The 17,932-nt window shown below is 42.4% G+C and overlaps 1 protein-coding gene across 21 annotated transcripts in view; it reads left to right on the plus strand.

Moving 5' to 3' along the window:
• Nucleotides 1-252: 252 nt before the first annotated feature.
• Nucleotides 253-17,932, plus strand: part of EPHA5 (EPH receptor A5) — a 261,517-nt gene continuing 243,837 nt past the window's right edge. For 19 of the 21 annotated variants that reach the window (XM_033060576.1, XM_033060572.2, XM_033060570.2 and 16 more), the window contains exons 1-2: nucleotides 253-544; nucleotides 15,150-15,214. In XM_033060576.1, the coding sequence (XP_032916467.1) occupies nucleotides 283-544; nucleotides 15,150-15,214 (327 nt within the window). In that variant the 5' untranslated portion in view covers nucleotides 253-282. The other 2 variants (XM_033060590.2, XM_033060589.2) reach the window with 2 other exon arrangements.

The raw sequence follows: 17,932 nt of genomic DNA on the forward strand, positions 1-17,932 counted from the left end.
ATCTGGTGTTCCCCGTCCCTCGTGAGCGGGCTTGAGCGGCGCCTCGCAGGGACAGCGCTGCCGCCCGCTCCCTCGCACGGGCATCGCGGGTCTGCGAGGGATTTCCCCCAGGAGGGACACTTGCGGTTCGCTGCCCGCTGCTCCCCGGGCTCCGGAAGGCGCGGGCTTCGCCGTCCCTCGCACGCGGTGGCGACGGCGGTAGGTCCGCCCTGTCGGGGGCGTCTCCGCGGCGGCGCGGGGCCACCTCCCCATCCCCGCCCCCTGCTTCCCCAGTCGCGTTGAATGCTGGACGGGGGCGGCGGGGAGGGAGTCTGTCCGCGCTGCCAGCCCACCTCGTCCCGTCCTGAGCCGACCCGAGCGGGCAGCGCTGGGGGTGAGCCGCCGCCCCATGCGCTGAGCGGCGGCAGGATGGGGCCGCGGGCCACCAGCGGCTGGGGCGGCTGCGCCGGCCGCGCCGGGGCACCGGCTCCCGGTCGGACGTGCCTCCTGCCGCTGCTGCTGTGTGCCGCGCTCCGGAGCCTGAGGGCCAGCCCCGGCAGCGAGGGTGAGCAGGGACGGGGCGGCCGGGACGTCGGGGCAGCCACCCGGGAGTGGCTTCAGACTCGGCGGATTCAATTTTGGGACATTCTGGGGGAAATGGAGACGGGCTCTGCCCGCGGGAAGGTGAATGCCTCGGCGGGGATGCGGGTGACACTGCCGATGGGGCAGGGGGCTCCCGGCGCAGGGAGGCGGCGGTGAGCGCGGGCGGCAGCGCCGCACGGGGCGCGGGCGGGCTGGCACGAGTGGGTGTGCACAGATGCCTTGGCACGGGCGCGTTTGGCAGCGGGTGTTCCCTTTTTGTGGGGGAATGGACCTGTGCGGGGTGGGTGCGCACGGTGGTGCCTGCTCGCGGGGGGGTGGTGGCGCTGGGGCGGGGGAGTTCGTACGGGGCAGGGGATCTGGCGGAGCCTGCCGGCACTCGGCGGGGCAGGGAAGGCTCCCGGTGTGGAGCCATGCAAGCGCTGGCCGCAGTGCGCTTACTTCGTGGCTTAAAATACACGTATAAAAAGGAGAGGAAGCCGCGGCGATGGCGGTGTGTAACCCGCAGCGGAACGCGGCCCGTGGGGACGGATTTTTTAATACCTTTGATCTCTGTGAGGCCAATGGCCAGAAACGCGTCCAGGCTTCTTGTATAGCGGGATGCTTCCGTTCTTTGAAAGTAGGCTGGGGCTTTTTTTTTTCTCCTTGCGTGGAGTCTAATATTTTTGGATCCGCGAGCAGGCTGTAGTGTGAAAGCAATGGGTGGAGAAGTTCAGCATCTGCAGGGATTGCCGGCGGATCGAAGCAGGCTGGCGTCGTGATGCACCGTAATTGTGAAACTCCTTTAGAAGAGGGAGGAGGTACACAGGGGTTGGTATAGGAAAACCGTAGCAGAATTTTAAAGATGTGGCCTGAGATAACCAACTGGCTTTAATTTATTTTCGACAGCGAGAATAATGTGAATCGCAGTTTTCTTAAAAAAAAAAAAAAAGTGCAGAGGAAGGGGGATATACTGATATCAAATGTTCGGGAAGTGCATTGGTTTGGGAGGTGATTGAAATGTTGGCTTTGTCTTGGTTAGATAACAGTGGGCCCAATCCTTCTGTCCCCATGCAATTTCAGATAATTTCACCCATGGGAGCAATGCTGTTGAGATGACATGGCTGATTTAGAAGGGCTTTCCCGGTTACCTTCCTTTTAGGAAGCATGTTGTCCTGAGTGAACCAGTCTGCCACGACACTGTACTGAGAGACCAACAGATGCTCCAAGCCCCATCTCAGTCATTCTTGCCAGTTCTCGGAAAAGCTGGATATTACTGACTGAGTCAATGGGACCATTTGCCAATGGTGAGCAAGCACTCTGCTTGAACAGGCAGCTGCAGAATAGGACTTTTACATGATAGGAAACTACTGGAAAGGATTAATGAAGCTGCCTAGTAAATGGGTTTAGTGGCATCTTTACCGGGAGATTGCAGGAGAATATTACAGTAATGATGAGCAGCGTGAGCGCTTGGTACACGGTGTCTCTGCTGCTACTGTTCTGACTGCTGCTCTCTAATTTCCATCTCTTCTGTAAATTCAAAGCTAAAAAGCTGCTGCTAGGAGGGGTCTGACTGTGGACCTGAACTTTATTCAGTAAGTGCTGTCCTTTGCTGCGAGATTCATTTGTAAACAAGCATTGTTTGACAAGTGCTTCTCATAGCGTGTGTCCTTTACCAATTGCTATGGAACAGCTTTGTGCATGGGAACGGCTCACCCTGCAGTGAAACCCAGTGCATGAGAAACCTTGGGCGCTGATCCCACCTACCTGACTGTGTGCAAGTCACCAGTTTGGATTTGAAAAGTTCATTTGGCTGCTTCTGGGCTCTGATGAGAAAGCTTCTCCCCTGGGGTTAGTTCTTTGGGTGGTTAGGAAGTTTACTTTTGCTGAGATGGAGGTTGTCAGATTGATGAATAATGTTTTCAAAAGTTGGTATTGGGTTTTCTGGGTTTATTTTTTATTTATTATCACTCATCCTACTAGCCAATACCCTGTGCTCTGTAGTCATGGAGCACATAAGTAGTTGCATAGATGATGACATTCTCAGAATAATTTTTTTCTTTACACCTTCATCATGTTTTTTGTTTCTCTAAATCTTACTGTAACCCACAATGGCTTTATGGGATAAAATACATGCAATTAACAATTCACAGTATGTGGTGTTCTATTTTACCCTCTAGTGGAGGGAACTTAGGGGAAAATGATTTAAAAATCCAGGTTATGATTCAGAGGGGGAAAAAGTAAATTCATTGTTTTAGTTCCTTATCATGGAAGTAGTTTTTTACATGGTGCAACTGAGTTTCAGAAGCTCCTGGTGTTTTTGTGGAGAAATATTGAATGCCCAACATCTATCACAAATCTGGTCACCTTCATAGATATCTCCAAAAATTGATTGAAAGATATACAATGGGAAAAATTAATTAATTTTTCTCCAGCCTTTCCTGTAATAGTGAAATAAAACAGATGTTTTATTTTAATCACCTTTCCTCAGTTTATATGTTAAAAGCAAAACATGAAGGCTCAATACTATTTTATGCATTTTCAAGTGTTGTTTTGCCTTCATTTTTAACTCTTTAGCAGAGTTCATTGTTAAAACCAGATACTTGCTGTTTGCTTTAAGTAATGTTAAAAATTCGGAAATTAGTCCTGATGAAAATATTCCAAAGAGTACCTTGGAAGTATCACACAGTTTTGTGAAGTGCTGGTATTCCAGAAGTGGATTTTTGCTTTAAAATGCATTCCCTATGAGAATAGGGTCTGAGAAGCAGCCCTGCAATATGCAACTGGGCTTCCTGCACTGCCTTTTATTTTAAATGCATGTGTTTTAAATCCTTCTGTTTTAAGTATTAGAGTTTGGGAAGTGGCTTGTATAGATTATTTATGTGAAACACAATGAATGATGGACTTGGTTGAAGATTCCCCCCTTCACCCTAAACTATATGATTTGTTACACATCACCTCTGGATTTGAGGGGTTTGCAGATCACATTTGATCATCACTTAGAGGACCTTAAAAGTGTAATGTGGGAAAATTATTAAAATCGTAGAATGTCTTATATCTGATCACTTGTAACAAAGTAATTCCACAAGATACTTGCATAATTGTAATTAAATACAAAGTATATTTCATTTTAGGGCTTTTCAGAAGAAGTGCTGATGAGGCAGTGCTTAGCAATGAAGTGTACTGTTAAGGAAATCAAAAGAAATGCAATCTGAAAGAATGGCATTGACTTAAATAGACAAAGGTGGGAAAGATAAAATGGATCATTAGGTGTGTTGTATTTGTTTTAAGACTAGGAGAATTTTACTGGTTTTTATTAACTTCTGCTTTGGTCCTTTCCCTCTTAATTTTTCAGGATTTTTTGAAGCTTGCTTTATTTCAATTTGTCATTTTTTATTTTAATGAATGAATGAATAAATGAGTACAATTAAAGGAGTGCGTCTGGTGCTGGCAAAAAATAAAGGAAAATTGTAATTTGCAAATTATTCATACCAGAGCTTGAAATGAGCCTACCTGTTCTCAGTGTGTTGACTTGTGTGTGTATGTGATGTCTCATAGTGGTATATAATTTCTACATCATGGCACACTGGGTAAATGCATTTTTAGCTATAATATCACAATGTTTATCTTTAATTAGTAAATGAAGTCTTTTTCATGAAGTTTTTTTTTTATGTAGCAAAAGCAGGTGGTAAAATAGTCTTATTTTTCATTTCAATGTATTTAAATCTAATGCTTCAGATAAAAATACACACGATCAGAACATTCTTTTTATTAGGTTGCATTTAGTAGCTTGGCTTAGTATGTCATGCATTCACACAACTATAGCATTTTGTGTAGTTCGGTAGATGTTGAGTGCTGCTAGCATGCATCTGTTTTGTGTATGCAGAACAGGTAAGTCTGGACACATTTCAGTGTGCTCACAGTACCTTAAGGAGGCTTTAAGGAGTTACCAGTTCTGTATTTGGTGTATTGGAATGACTCCTGTGTGCTTTCCGTGAGAGCAGAGCGTAGCCTCCGTGCCATGTGTTTATTTTACTCATTGGAGTAGTCCCATTAACTTTTAAATTTACAGCAGTGGAATTACTGGTATGAAGAAGGACAGCTCATGTCTAATGGTCTTTTTGAGATCTGTCTGATGTGTGATTTATGACTTTTCAAGAGGTTTAGAATGATTCAGTCATGGCTTTAAAATGGAACTACTATCCTTTTGACAGTAAAGCAACATTTGAAACTCAGCACTTTAAAGTAAATGACTAAAAGCATTGTTGCCTAATGACATGTTTTAAAAAATGGAAATAATAGCAAAGATTGACTCCAAGATAGTGCTTGTTTAGTTTTGAAGCTTATCTTAAAAATAGTGATAAATAGTAGAAAACAGGCAAACTTTCTCAAACAATAACTGACTGCTTATAATGTGGTAAATGTTGATGCTATAATTTGATGCATAAAGCAGCTATTTGCACATCAGTAATACAAAGGGGTTAACTGGCAGCTACCATGGAAGGAAAAGAAGTTAGTGGGCTTGTGTGACAGGTTTTTCCCCTTCCACTGTTAACTCTCTCACCATTGCCTCAATTTTTAGCTCCAGTATACAGTCCAGTTCCATGTCTGCTGTTCTCTTTCTGCTAAATAAGGAAACAAAATCTTTCCCACGGTGAAATATTTAATCTTTGCACTAAAAAATACAAAGCTTTTTGTAAGTAGACTTGAGGGGGTGCATGGGTGGTGAGGTAAGAGCAGGATTTCATAAAATCTGGCAGAAGTTGAAAAGGTGGGACAGCTTATGACATGGTGCACTGCACTTTGTTCTCGCTGGTTTTATGCTTTATTGTTCCAAGGATTTCCATGCTGCTTATGCAGGCATCCTGGTGTCCAGCATGTACTGAGCAAACTCAGAGCCCTTGACCTGGGAAAATCCAGCTGAATTAGCTCAGCTTAGTGATCGTGTTGGACCCTGTTGGCTTTAGGGTCTTGAGCAGACATGGGTCTGTTCGATCCTTCAGTCTGACTTGGAGCTACATTTCTAGTGGTCCATTCCTGTAAGTGTGAAAGTATGCATATAGAGATGAGCTTTAAACATTGTTCAGGAATGTCAGGGAAATTAAGCCCTGCCCCAAAATAAAAAGAAAACAAACTCTTTTTGCAATTTAAAAATATATTCTCACTCCCTCTTTAGGAATAAATTGAAAGCTGTATATGGAATAAGGGTAAAATGAGAGAAACTCCAAATGCACACAGATTGGTCACTTTACAGAAGCACTGAATTTCTTAATTGCTTGCTTCTATGGAGGAAAGAGTATTCACTCAGCTCTTCAGTAGATACTCAACCAACTACTGTCTATTATAAAGGTTTAAAAAAGAATATTGTTTTTATAGTAAAACATGTAAACATAGACTTGAAATCTCTCACAAGTATACACCTTTCTCAGTGACTGTAAGTGCTGCTGAGAGATGAGACCTCATTTCAACCAGGATGGACTTGAGCTAGGTATTTTTCTTTACTCAGAGAATCTTGCAGAAATACTCTGTTAATTATTGCATTGGAGTGAACAATTTTTTTTAACTTTCTCCTCACTAAACAGGTTTTCTTTGATCTCTGCTGGAAAAATTGCTGTGTGTTTAGAAAGTTTTTAGACAATTCTTTTTTTCCTTTGAAAATATACTTTATTCTTAAGATGTGCCTGTTTTTTCTGAAGATCTGGCTGTGCGCAGGCAGAACGGAGAACTGGATTGTCCTTTGTCTTCATGTTGTACCTGTCCCTCACTCTGCTCTGTGATTAGCTGGACATTGAGGCGACAGGTGAAAGCATTTGTTGCCTTCACAGCCAGCTGTATTGGCAAACCTGAACGCTGGCTTTCAGTAGCTTAGTTCTCTAGGAATTTATTAGCCTTTGAGTTGTCTCTTTGACCTGTTATATCTCTTACAATCTCAGTTTTGGTATTTGCTATAGCTTTGGTCAGTGCATTATCTGAACCTCTCCAAAGGTTTAATGTGCTTATCCTCTTGGAGGTGGAAAGCAATTATCACTGTCTCCTGCAAGGAAACTGGTTCAGAGTGTACAGTCAGGAGGAGACGTAAGTGCTGTGATTCACAGCCCCTGACTGCTGCTGGGTGTGGTAGGTGATGGATGGGTGGCTGTTTGCAAAGATGCAGTGCGTATTGTCTGCTGTGGACAAGGGTGTTGGCTGCTCTGGGCTGCATGTATGAGCACAGCCTTTCTGCTTCTGCCTTGTAGAGAGGGCTGAAGATATTTTGGGCCAGAATACTTGCCCTGGGAACATTCAGTGCATGCTGTGTCACCAGAAGTGGTGTTGGTGGGAAAACACACTCCATATTTCTCCCTCATCCCTGGTATTTGAGTTGTTACACAGCAGGTATGTTAGGAGTACTCTGACCAAGTAGAGCTGCTCAGGTGACTGTGGCTGGAAGGATGAGTGATGCCTCCTGGAGAAGGTGATACAGCATATACTATGACAACAGATCTGACTGTCTCATACCCCTGTGAGCTGATCTGGCATCCTTGAGGACGAAGGGGATTCCTGCCCGTTGTCTTCCTGCTGGCAAGCTCCTGAGCATTGGTTCAGCAAACTGTGCCTTGGGGATGTGCACGGAGAACAAGCAGTACCTTCAGAAGCTGAAATTTAGCTGGCTGTGTAGCAGGTATTGAACCTGTAGGAGAGAGGATAGCTGGGCTTGCAGGCTTTCATGCAATTTTGATGCAGGGGGCAGTATAGAAGTGTTTTGCCAAGGTCTTAACTACTGGGTTCTCTATCCTGGATCACTTAATGTTCGAAAGAGATCACAACAACCAGTCTGAACTTTGTAACCCCCAGAGGGGATAGAGAAAACAGAGAAAAATAATTATTCATCATCAGTAATGAGCATTTCTTGATGCTTCTGAGTGGACTTATATCACTTCTTAAACTGTTTTGCATCTCCCAAAACAGTGAAACTACTTGGGAAATTTATCTGCATACTTGCTTTTGTAAGATAGTTTCTAATAAAAACCCTAGTCGTTTTGGCTTATCCATCTTTGCTTTACTAATACTCAAAAGCAGTTTCTTGGTTCTGTGTTGACAATGTGCTGTTCCCCCCAGCAACCTTCATCTTCTTCCCTCAACAGAAATAGAAGAGCTAAACTGTCAGCCTCTCTGCAAAGCCAACAGATCCTTTTAAACATTTTTTTCTCCTAAATGCTTGCTAAGCATTATGTCAGTTCCTTTAATTTTCTATTTGAATGAATTCAGTGGCAGCAGAGTAGTCATTATTGTCAACAGGAAGGCTTTCTTGGTGGTGGACGGTGAGGTCTTGCAAGTCCACTGGTGGTGAAAGCTGACAGCCTTGCCAGATCTGGATGTGTCTGTGCCAAATTTCTTCTATTTAGTTATATGCATAACAGAATTTGATATCCATGTCTTTTAGGACACCTTTTAGAAACAGAGACTGTAGATACCATATTGCTTTTACTTGTTAATTTAGGGAAGAAGGTGAGATTTCATCTTAGCCCTGCTAGCAGTTGTTTTGATTGCACTGAGAAACTGTTGGGGTGCTAACATTGGGCTTGACTGTATATGTGCTTTATAAGGTACTAGCTTTAAGTAGGGTCTTGAAGAAACTACCTCCTTCAATGGCTTGCAGATGCCTTGACAGTAGTTGGAAGCCCTGATCTGCAGGACAGCAATGGTATTTTGTTTTTCCATGCAGGTTGGTTGTCAGGTTGCAGGTGCTGGTTGTGTGTTGCATTCAGTGGAAACTTCTTTTTATTTCTTAGTGGTAAAGTGATACTTGCCCAGATGGTTACCCAAAAAAACCGGTGCTGCAGCCAGCTCAGAAATCTGCTGTTGTGTTGGTACAGTGTTATTTCCAGTGAATTTTATGAGTGAGAATGGAAGCATTTTCCTGGCTTTCTTCACAGTGAATAAACCCTTTCAAATTAAATGATGATTTTGGTGGTAATAGGAGTGTTTACCATTAAAGAAAAGCAAACTATTACTGGAGTTTTTAGGTTTCCAGAAACTTCGATGTCAGGCTAATCCAACCACTTTCTTCCTTTAAGTGATGTATGGTGGGAAGGACAAAGGCTACCTCTGTCTTGACAGGAAGTTTTTAAGGAAAAAAACGGCTTTTGCTGGTTGTTTTAGTGGATCTGCTTATCGAAGTGAGCTAGTCTCTTTCCTTGGTGCTATAGCTGGTTCTATGCTTGTGGGGAAAAATGCAACCAACCTGAAGAACTTTGTCAAAGGGCAGTATCATTCCCTTGTAAACAGTGTGATCAAGCAAATTAGAGATGTAATGCAGAAATTACTGTATTAAATTCTCTAGCTGATGTTATGATTCCAGTTGTCCATCTGGCCTTAAAAACCTATGAATCTGTGATGCAGATTCAAGCATTTTTGCTCTCGCTATAAAAGGGAATAATGATAACTTGGTTCAGAATGAAGCCAACATAAAAAATATAAATCTGCAGTTAATATTAGCTTGCAAGTTCATTAAGTAGTGTATACTTTCCTCCTCCAGTGGGCTATAAATAATAGGTTGTGCTATAGCTTACACTCTGATGTAGCTTGTTTCCACTGATGGAAATATTTCAGAGGTTCTTGCCTTTGTATTTTGTCCCTACTCAATGTAGCTAATTGATTCAAGGCATCTACTCCTTGATGACCTTGATTTCTTTCCAGAGTTTGATTTTTTAATTTCCTTTTGCTTTCTTGGGTTATTTTTGACTGTCACTTCTTGGACTCCCTTGGGTATATACTTTTTAAAGAAACACTTGGCACAACAGGGAAAACTGTTGGAAAATGAATGAACTGCAACAATGAACTGCAATAAAATCAGTGAAGATTTGGAAGCAGGAAAGCTTTGAATCATGATGATGATGATGATGAAGATTCTTCTGTGGTCCATGTGTCTTGGTAGTGCTGTAAGCCCTGGAAGTACTGGAGTAAGGATGGGGATGTATGCATTGTAAGGAGAAACCAGCTCTGTTAATGATGATGTGTTGGCAGCTGTGCCCCCTCCTGTGGGTAGAGGGGAGTAAAGACTGTGATGCTATTCAGGAGACCTTCTGATGAAGTGCAAAGCATTGCTGTCTCATCTTGTCCTGCACCTTGACCCCCATCCAGCAGTGTTTCACCTCGTGCTTGTCAGTGTGTATTCCTGTGAGAGGTTTCTCACAAGTTCTTTAAATGTAGTTGTTCCCATGAGCTGTTAGTGTTGGGTCAGAGCTGGGGCTACCTTGACCACTCATGTAAAGGTTGGAGCTACATTGTCTCCTGCAGTGTGTGTGGAAAGGGGTCCAGGAGCTGCAGGAGGAGCCTAGAGGACGATGTAGGAATATGACTACACCTTCTTTCATAATGGACTTAACCTTCAGTTACCAAAAATAACATTCAGATTCCTGTTCAATTTGTAACAAGTTTATTAAAGAAGAGTTTTCCTTCAGTTGTTAAAAACAAAACATTTTTATTTAAGTGTTGTTATTTAGAAATGTGCTACTTTAGAGATCATATGATGTTTTGAAATATTTATGCAAGCTTTAAGGAAGGTTTCTTTAGTCCTGTTTGTTTTGTGATGAAAAGTGGTTTTTAGGATCAAAGAGGATTTTCTTTCCCTCCTGTTTTAGGTATATTTCAGTGAAATAAAATAAAAATAGATTCTTATGGCTTTACATATGGCGTTATCATGATATAAATTCTATCAGCTTTTTGCTATCCTGACCATTTTGCTTATTCCAGAGCTCGTAGAGTATGCCTTAGCTTGGAAATGGTGCTACTGAAGAGCAGGATTATTCTAGTGTATGATTTATTGGAAATCAGATCAAAGACCATGGCAACTCAGAAGAGTTCAGTTTTTGTATGCTTGCAGAGACTGCTGTGGTGTAAGCAATGGAGGATTTCCTGGAAGATCTTTAGATACTGAAATGTCAGGAGGATGTGTAGCTGGTAGGATCAGAAATACTCAGTGTTCTAGACTGTTGGTGGTGCATCTTTGATTTTTATCTTGGTGTTTTTTTCCCCTACTTGAAGTTGGAGTGAAGAGAAAAACAATGCTCCAACCCAGAGCCAGAGGAGCTGTCTCACTTCAGTGGTGTGATCAAAACAATCCATGAATTGGTGGCTTCTACTTCAGGGATTGTATACAATCATGAAAGGCCTGTCATGCTTTCTCCTGAGCAAGCTACTGCTGTCCCATGTTTTAGGTGGCTGTGTCAAGTGGGAGTTCTGCTCTGCTGTGGCGTGTTGGTTTAGGTCAATGTTGAATGCCATCAGCTCTGGTATTTCATGTGCTTCCTCACAGCTGTGGTCCCTGTGTAGTCGTGGTTAAGGTGCTAAATGACAGCTGAATGACCATGACAAGGACATTTGTGTAAAAAGCAATATCCAGGCTCCCTGGCAGAGAATCCCAAGTGAAAAAAACCACTATTAATTCACCAGCTAGAGTTCAGGGCAAAGGTTTAGATCACGTCTGTTTTTACTCTAACTTGATTGCTCATCTGTAGTAACCAGCCTGTCTGAGAACAAGAGTGTATGCAAACTCCCCAGGCTATTAGTCTGTATTAAAAAAAAAAAAAAAAAGAGGCTGTGGTATGACTTTAGACTTAATCATCATTTATCCTACCCTGAAGGCATGGAAGTTAACGATGATATAGATCTGTGTTGTTTTGTGTTCCTCTTGACTAAACATTAGAAATAATTAGGGCATGTGGGATGGATGCACTGATGGTGGAGATGAGCAAAAAATGTATTATCTTCCAAGTTTACTGGCAAAGATACAGGTGCTAAGTGTGTGCTTATGGGGTCTGAGGTTTCTTGTGTTTTTGTTGAGATAAAGCTAGCTGTTGCTGAGGAGAAAGGATGTGGGAGTAAATGAGTTCTGTTATTTTGGAGCTTTTGAAGATTATGGACCAAGCAGAGTGGCTAGTAATTTCTGAAGAGATTTTTTTCAGCGGGGTTAGCTCCTTGGATACAGCTTTGGGTTATGCCCATGGATTAGGCAGTGCTGGGATGAGTCCAGGAGTCACCAGCTACACAGGAGCTGGCACTAGACCTTTTGAAGTATGGAGCCTTGCACACATAACTGGAGGTGTTCCTGAATTACCTCCTTTGGTGTCCTGAGTGGATTACTTTCTTAATAAACAGCCATAGCCAAATACATGCTGACAGTCATCACAGGTTGAATAGGGAAGAACTGGTTCTGTTCCTGTTTTCCTCTGTTCCAGGTGTCTATTTTACCTGCTGCTTGCTTGCTGATTCTTCTCCAGCCTGGCCAATTAGCATTTGTTTTGATAAAAACCAATCCAGCAAAAATAATATTCCTGCCAGGCTAGAAGGTGGTGGAAAGAGAGGTGGTGCTGAGCCTGTCTGGGCTCCTGTAGTGAGATCAGGGTATGGTCCAGTGACCTCTCTAGCAGTGCAGGACCTGAAGGCTGCCTGAGAGAGCATTCCCAAAGTATGCATAGCACCACTGCTACAGGGAACTCCTGCACCTAGGCTGTTGGAGGAGACGCCCCTTTCCCCCACCCCCTTCCACCTTGGAGTGGAGGATGCTGAGGCCCTGTTTTGAGGCTGCATTGGGGTGGGGTGGTGACCTGGAAATGGTGCAAGTAAGGACAGACATACTGGAGGTGACTGGGGAGGGTGCTGATAGGGAAGATCTTGATGGAACAAGCAATAATTTGTGTTTATTAGTGTTAGAATTTTGGGGCTTCTCAAAGCAAGACATCTCTGTCCATGGAGGTGGCTTAGGTTATGGGCCAGATATATTCATCAGAGCAGATTGATGCAGTACAGTGATTCAGATACTACACTGTGAAAGCAGCCCTGAGCAGATGCTTATGGGGCAGTCTGTGACTGCTGTGCCTTACAGTGCCTCAGAGCTGTCTGAGCTGTGGTAGGAGCCCCTCCAGTCCAAACCCAGGGACAGCTTCAAGTCACTTGTCATTTTTACCTTCCTGACACCTGAATTTTGAGTTACTGCATGGTGCCTGTCAAAATGTGTATTCCATCCTATTTATTTTGCTCTATGCAGAATGCGAGAGGGTACAAGAGGAATGGAGTCTTTCTGAGTTGGGAATTTAGTATACAGCTCTGCTAGCTGACTCACTAGTTGGAAAATTCCCACTTAGTTGACTTAGAGTTGAATGGGCTGTATTTTCATATTCAGAAAATTATTTTGAATTTGAAGTTAATAACAGGAATTTCAAAACTGTCATTGATGGAAAGATAATAAAATATTTAGTTGCATTGTATCCTTTTTATGATCTAATGTTTGAATAAAGTACTTCTTCTGCTTTTTTCCATAATTAGCATTCCATGAAGAAGCTTGTGACATCAAACACAGCATTTAATTGCATTCATTAGTAGTATCTCCAGGACAACTTTTAATTAAGTTATACAATGTAGATCAATACTTGTTTTGCATCCATTGCAGGAATATACTGTTGTAAACAGTTTAATTACAGTGATTGTCATAGAAGGAATTTGAGTAAACCTGCCATTTTAGCAACTTTAATGCTGTCTCTTGCTTTTTAAAATAGTATACAGTTATAATACGGGATGTGTTATTTATGTGTGTCTTATTTTGAAGACTCTTTTAGGGTCATTCTTTTTATCCCAAGAAAATACAATTTAGTTCAGGAGCACTTGGATGGCAGTGCTTGGCTTCAGCTGAAACAGGAGAAATTAATGACCATTTTACCTGAAGACTTCGTAAGGAGAAAGACTGAGCATAACTGGGTGACATATCTAGTGGCAGGTGATAGCAATACTTTTATTTTGCATGGACTTTGGGGTAGAAAGCAGCCTAATTGTATGTTTATTTACTGTGAATATGGTCCATTGTAGTCTCTGAATATTGTTTCCACCACATGTCCTGTAGTTTGGTAGCATTGACAGCTTCCAACTGTTTCCTCTTTTGGTGGGAAAAAGCAATCCAGAAATGAGAACCCTGAGCCACTAAATGTGTTTTGCTCAACATCACAAAAATATACTTGACCATGCAGAACATGTATGTCTTGTGATAGCATCTTGCATTAATACTTTCATATGTTGTGAAAATATCTGGATAGACAAATCACTTTTAAGATAGGTGTTTGCCAGACCTGAGGACTTTATCTTGTATTTTTTGTGTTGTGGTCTGGTTTTGTGTGCGAGGGACTACAGCAGTCAGCCCTCAGTGCAGTACAGTAATAAAGACCAAATTGATTTGGAGAACTTTGGGCTTTTTTCAAACTAAATCAGCTGCTTAGTCTTAATTTGTTTATAAATATTCCTTAATATTTTAAAGGAGCAAACTTTGCAGTATAGCGTACTTCTGGATTTTCTTCCTATACCTCCGTAAATGGTGTAACCCTGAGAATTAGTTATATGCCTTCTTCGAATTTGTCCATGCAACCAGTTTGTTTTTCTTCTGTAGCAATCTTTAAGTGCCTATACTGTTGCATTTCTAAAGAAAGGAGAAAGAAGCCTCAGCACCCCTTTCAAGCTTCTTCTTGGTCTAAATAATCATCCGCTAGAAGTCCAACTACCAAAACTTCCAGTGAGATTTTTAAAAAGCACACAGGGTGGAGGTCAGGAATTGAAGACCCAGGGAAGTCACTTCCTTTTCAGGAAGGACATGAGTACAAAAAGTGAGGTCTTATGCAGACAAATATACTGAGAGAAGTGAGTGTTGTAATCTCATGAAGCGTACTATTAAGGTAGATGAAAGTTCCTCCTAAATTGAGATTTTGGATGACGATGATTCAGAGAAAATCTGCCTAGGAGATTTAGAGCCCTGGGTGCAGGAGGTGAAAACTCAGCACCAGAAGCTGCTACAGTTTTTCTTAGCTGAGTTAAGTTGGTGTAGATTTAGTCACTTCCCACTTTTTAGCCAGTATTTCAGTTAGTAAGAGAGGAAAAAAAGGTTGCAAACTTGGAAATAGTTTTTTTGGCTGTTAAATGTAAATTGTTGGTTGCTTGTATGACTTAAAACTACTCATTGATTTTTGTGTGTAGAAGAAAAAAGATCCCTTGAATAGCTTATAAAGAAGATGACAAAGACTTGGAGAAGAATGTGGAAGAGGAAGAAAAGAATACATTCCTGATGAAATTAATTCTTGCACATATAATACTGATAAAATCAAATTCTTGTTTCATTTTTGCCCTAAGGACTTGATTATGCCAAAAAATACACACCAACTTAGAAGAAATGTGTGTATAAACATTCATAGGTGTTTGTGAATGTGTATTTATACCTATACACTGTATGTCTTATGTATATGTAAGCACACAGTGTGCATGATGTACTTACTCCCCTCAGAAGATCAAGGTCCTAAGAATGTGGAGGGTCTGGGTTTTACAGAAGTTCAATGTATTTTCAACTTGGTTTCTGTGGCAGATCTCAAAGGAATAAACTAATGCTTGCATAGAATTGTTTTCATTGTGTGATCTCATTGTTAGAGGAGTTATTGCATTGTTACTCTGCTTTATAGAAATCCAAATTCCTTGGTTAATTATAAACAGTCTGTTTACCAGAGCCATCCATACCTTGAAATACATGAAGTTTGTAATCCATCCATCTTATTTAACAGTTTTTTTTCTTTTATTTTCAGTGAATTTACTGGACTCACGTACAGTAATGGGGGATCTAGGATGGATAGCCTACCCAAAAAATGGGGTAAGTGTCTGCTGTTGTTTGCTTTCTCTCTCGCATATTATACTAATTGTTTCCATTTGGAAAGCTGGGTTTAAAAACTCTTAAACTCTTTAAAACCTCTCTATAGTGATTTGTTGGCAATGGGGGAAAAATAAATAAAACAATAAGCTGTGACTGAAGAAATGGAGCTGTATGGCTAGGGGATTGATTTATTTATGCAGCAGAGCCAGCCACAAGTATTTAAAAAATAATAATGAGTCAGCCTTCTCACTCTTCCCCCCTCCCCAAGAAAATCCGTGAGGTTATTTAAATTTCTCTTAAATTACAAATTGGATTTTTTTCTTGAGCCTTTGCAGTAAATGTGGAACACAATTTTTTGTAAGTTAGCTCCTGGAAAGCAAGATCTGGAAGATTACTGTTGGCTTTAAATGAACAAGGCTGTTCACAAATACATCTCAGATTCATGGTAAAGTTCTGGGATCTGATAACACTGAAACTGAGTTCTAAGCACCTTGAAGAGCATCTATCCCTTACCATTACCTATATCAAAAATTGTTCACCCTCAAGAAAAGACAAATGAAATGTCTGTGAGTGAAGGGAGGGTGCCAAGAGGATGGAGCCAGGCTCTACTCAGTGGTGCACAACAATAGGACAAGAAGCAAAAGGCAGAAACTGATGCACAGCTTCACCTGAACATGAGGAAGAACTTGGTTATTGTGTGGGTCACAGGTTACCCGGAGAGGTTATGGAGTCTCCCTCGCTGAAGATATTCAAGAACCCTCTGAACACAACCCTGTGCTATGTACTCTGGGTTGACCCTGCTTGAGTAGAAATGTTGGACTGGATGAGCCCTCTGTGTTCCCTTCCAACCTGACCAGTTCTTGTGATTCTGTAGCTGAAAGAACCTGTCTTCCTGATTTATCCTTGAAATAAATGGTGGGGTTTAGATGCACTAATACCCTCCAGTGTATCTGCTTGACTTGACTGCAAGCAGTCTTGGCTGTGATTTTTGGTCTTTGGTTGGGGCATCCACAATGCTGTGTTGTGACAGAGATTTGGTGCAGTCTTGGAAGGTTGATTGCTGCACCATGCTGGGTATTTCTGTCAGTTCCTGAAAGCCATGAGCACTCTGTGAGGTTGTCACAGTACAATCTGGCTTGTTTCTGGGAAACTGTTTCGGCCATATACGGGAAAAGCAACCTGGTCTGATAGACAGGCCTCCAGGGAGCAGGGATAGGACAAGATTCAGAACCAGACAGGGATTTGACCTGGTGATTCTTGCCTGGTCTGCAGGGGCTATTGATCAGAGAGCTGGGCAACCTGAACTTTGAACCAATCACAAACGCTTGCTGATGAACGTTAAGAAGGGTATTTAAGGTGCAGTTGAGAACAATAAAGTGCTTTTCGTTGCATGGATCACAGAGTGCCGTGTCTCTGTCTCGGACCCAGTGCCCTCCATGTTACAGTTGGTGACTGTTGACGTGATTTGACACAGCCATACCTGCAAAAACAGGGGGAGACAGAAATCTATCCAGAAAAAGAGACAGGGGAAATTCTAGCCATGAGCTAGGGAAGAAATGCCCAGAAAGAGATGGGAATTTATGGCCCAGAGCCAGGGACATCCAAGAGATAGGAAGAAAACTTTAGCTGAGAGCTAAGGGAAAAATGGGAGGGTACGTCTCCACAGAAAAACATCCAGTAATCCAGGTATGGACCCAATTTTTACAAGGATGGGAAATACATTATGAAGAAAAATCACTTTTTGATTTAATATCATGGACAAAAGGGAAAGGGATAGAACTAATTAATGAAACTGCATTTAGTATAAATAATTGGACTAAAATTGGAGAACATATATTAAATGCTGCTTTAAAAGATGATAAAAATGCAATTAAGGCTTTAAAACCTTGGAGAATTATCTCAAAGTTGCTAAAAGAGATAAAAGCTGATTTGTCTAGCAGCAGCATGGAAGAAAATATACCTACTCCATGTGCAGAGACTTTACTGACCGGCACATCCTTGGTAGCTGGCTCAAAAACCTCTAATTCATCCAAAATCACAGTGGGGGGGCCCGAGGAAAATTCTAAAGATGGTGTCGACCACATGGCAAGAGAAGAAAAAGCCTGAGAAAAATCCCAAGATGGCAACAACCTTGCGACCACCAGTGGGGAAAGAGGACACCAGCCTCCCTCATGGGGTTTGGCTCCGCCCCCCAGCTAGCCCTGGTGGGACACGACTTCGCTCTAAGCCCATCCCTGGTGGGGAGTGCCTCCTACTCGGACCATGCTCTGGTGGGAGGTACCCCCTACTTCGACCCAGACTTGGTGGGCGGTTCCCCAGATCATGGTCCAACCTCACAGGGGAAGGGTCCCGATCCCAGTCCAGCCTTTGGAGGGCATGTCTTCGCTCTAGCAAGAAAGCCTGCCTCCACCTCCAGTCACGTGGAAACCCTTGCCAAGTGCTGGGAGAAGGGAATCCTGATGATATCGTACTAGGAGCACCTTTGGACACATTCAGAAGCCCATCAGAACCAGGAAGCAAAACCACCAGAGCTCCAAACTCAATTTCTGCTTCAAATAACAGCTCCGATCTTGCTGTGATCTCCAAAACCAAGCCTTTGATCGCAGCTCAAAGCCTATCTACACCTCCAACCCAAAAACTGTAAGTTTGTAAAGGTAGAGGGAGGAGATTTTCAAATCTCTAGTTTAATTAACAGTCCATGTCCGTGGGAACAGGGAA

Source organism: Catharus ustulatus, chromosome 5 (assembly GCF_009819885.2).
Source record: "Catharus ustulatus isolate bCatUst1 chromosome 5, bCatUst1.pri.v2, whole genome shotgun sequence".
Classification (NCBI taxonomy): domain Eukaryota; kingdom Metazoa; phylum Chordata; class Aves; order Passeriformes; family Turdidae; genus Catharus; species Catharus ustulatus.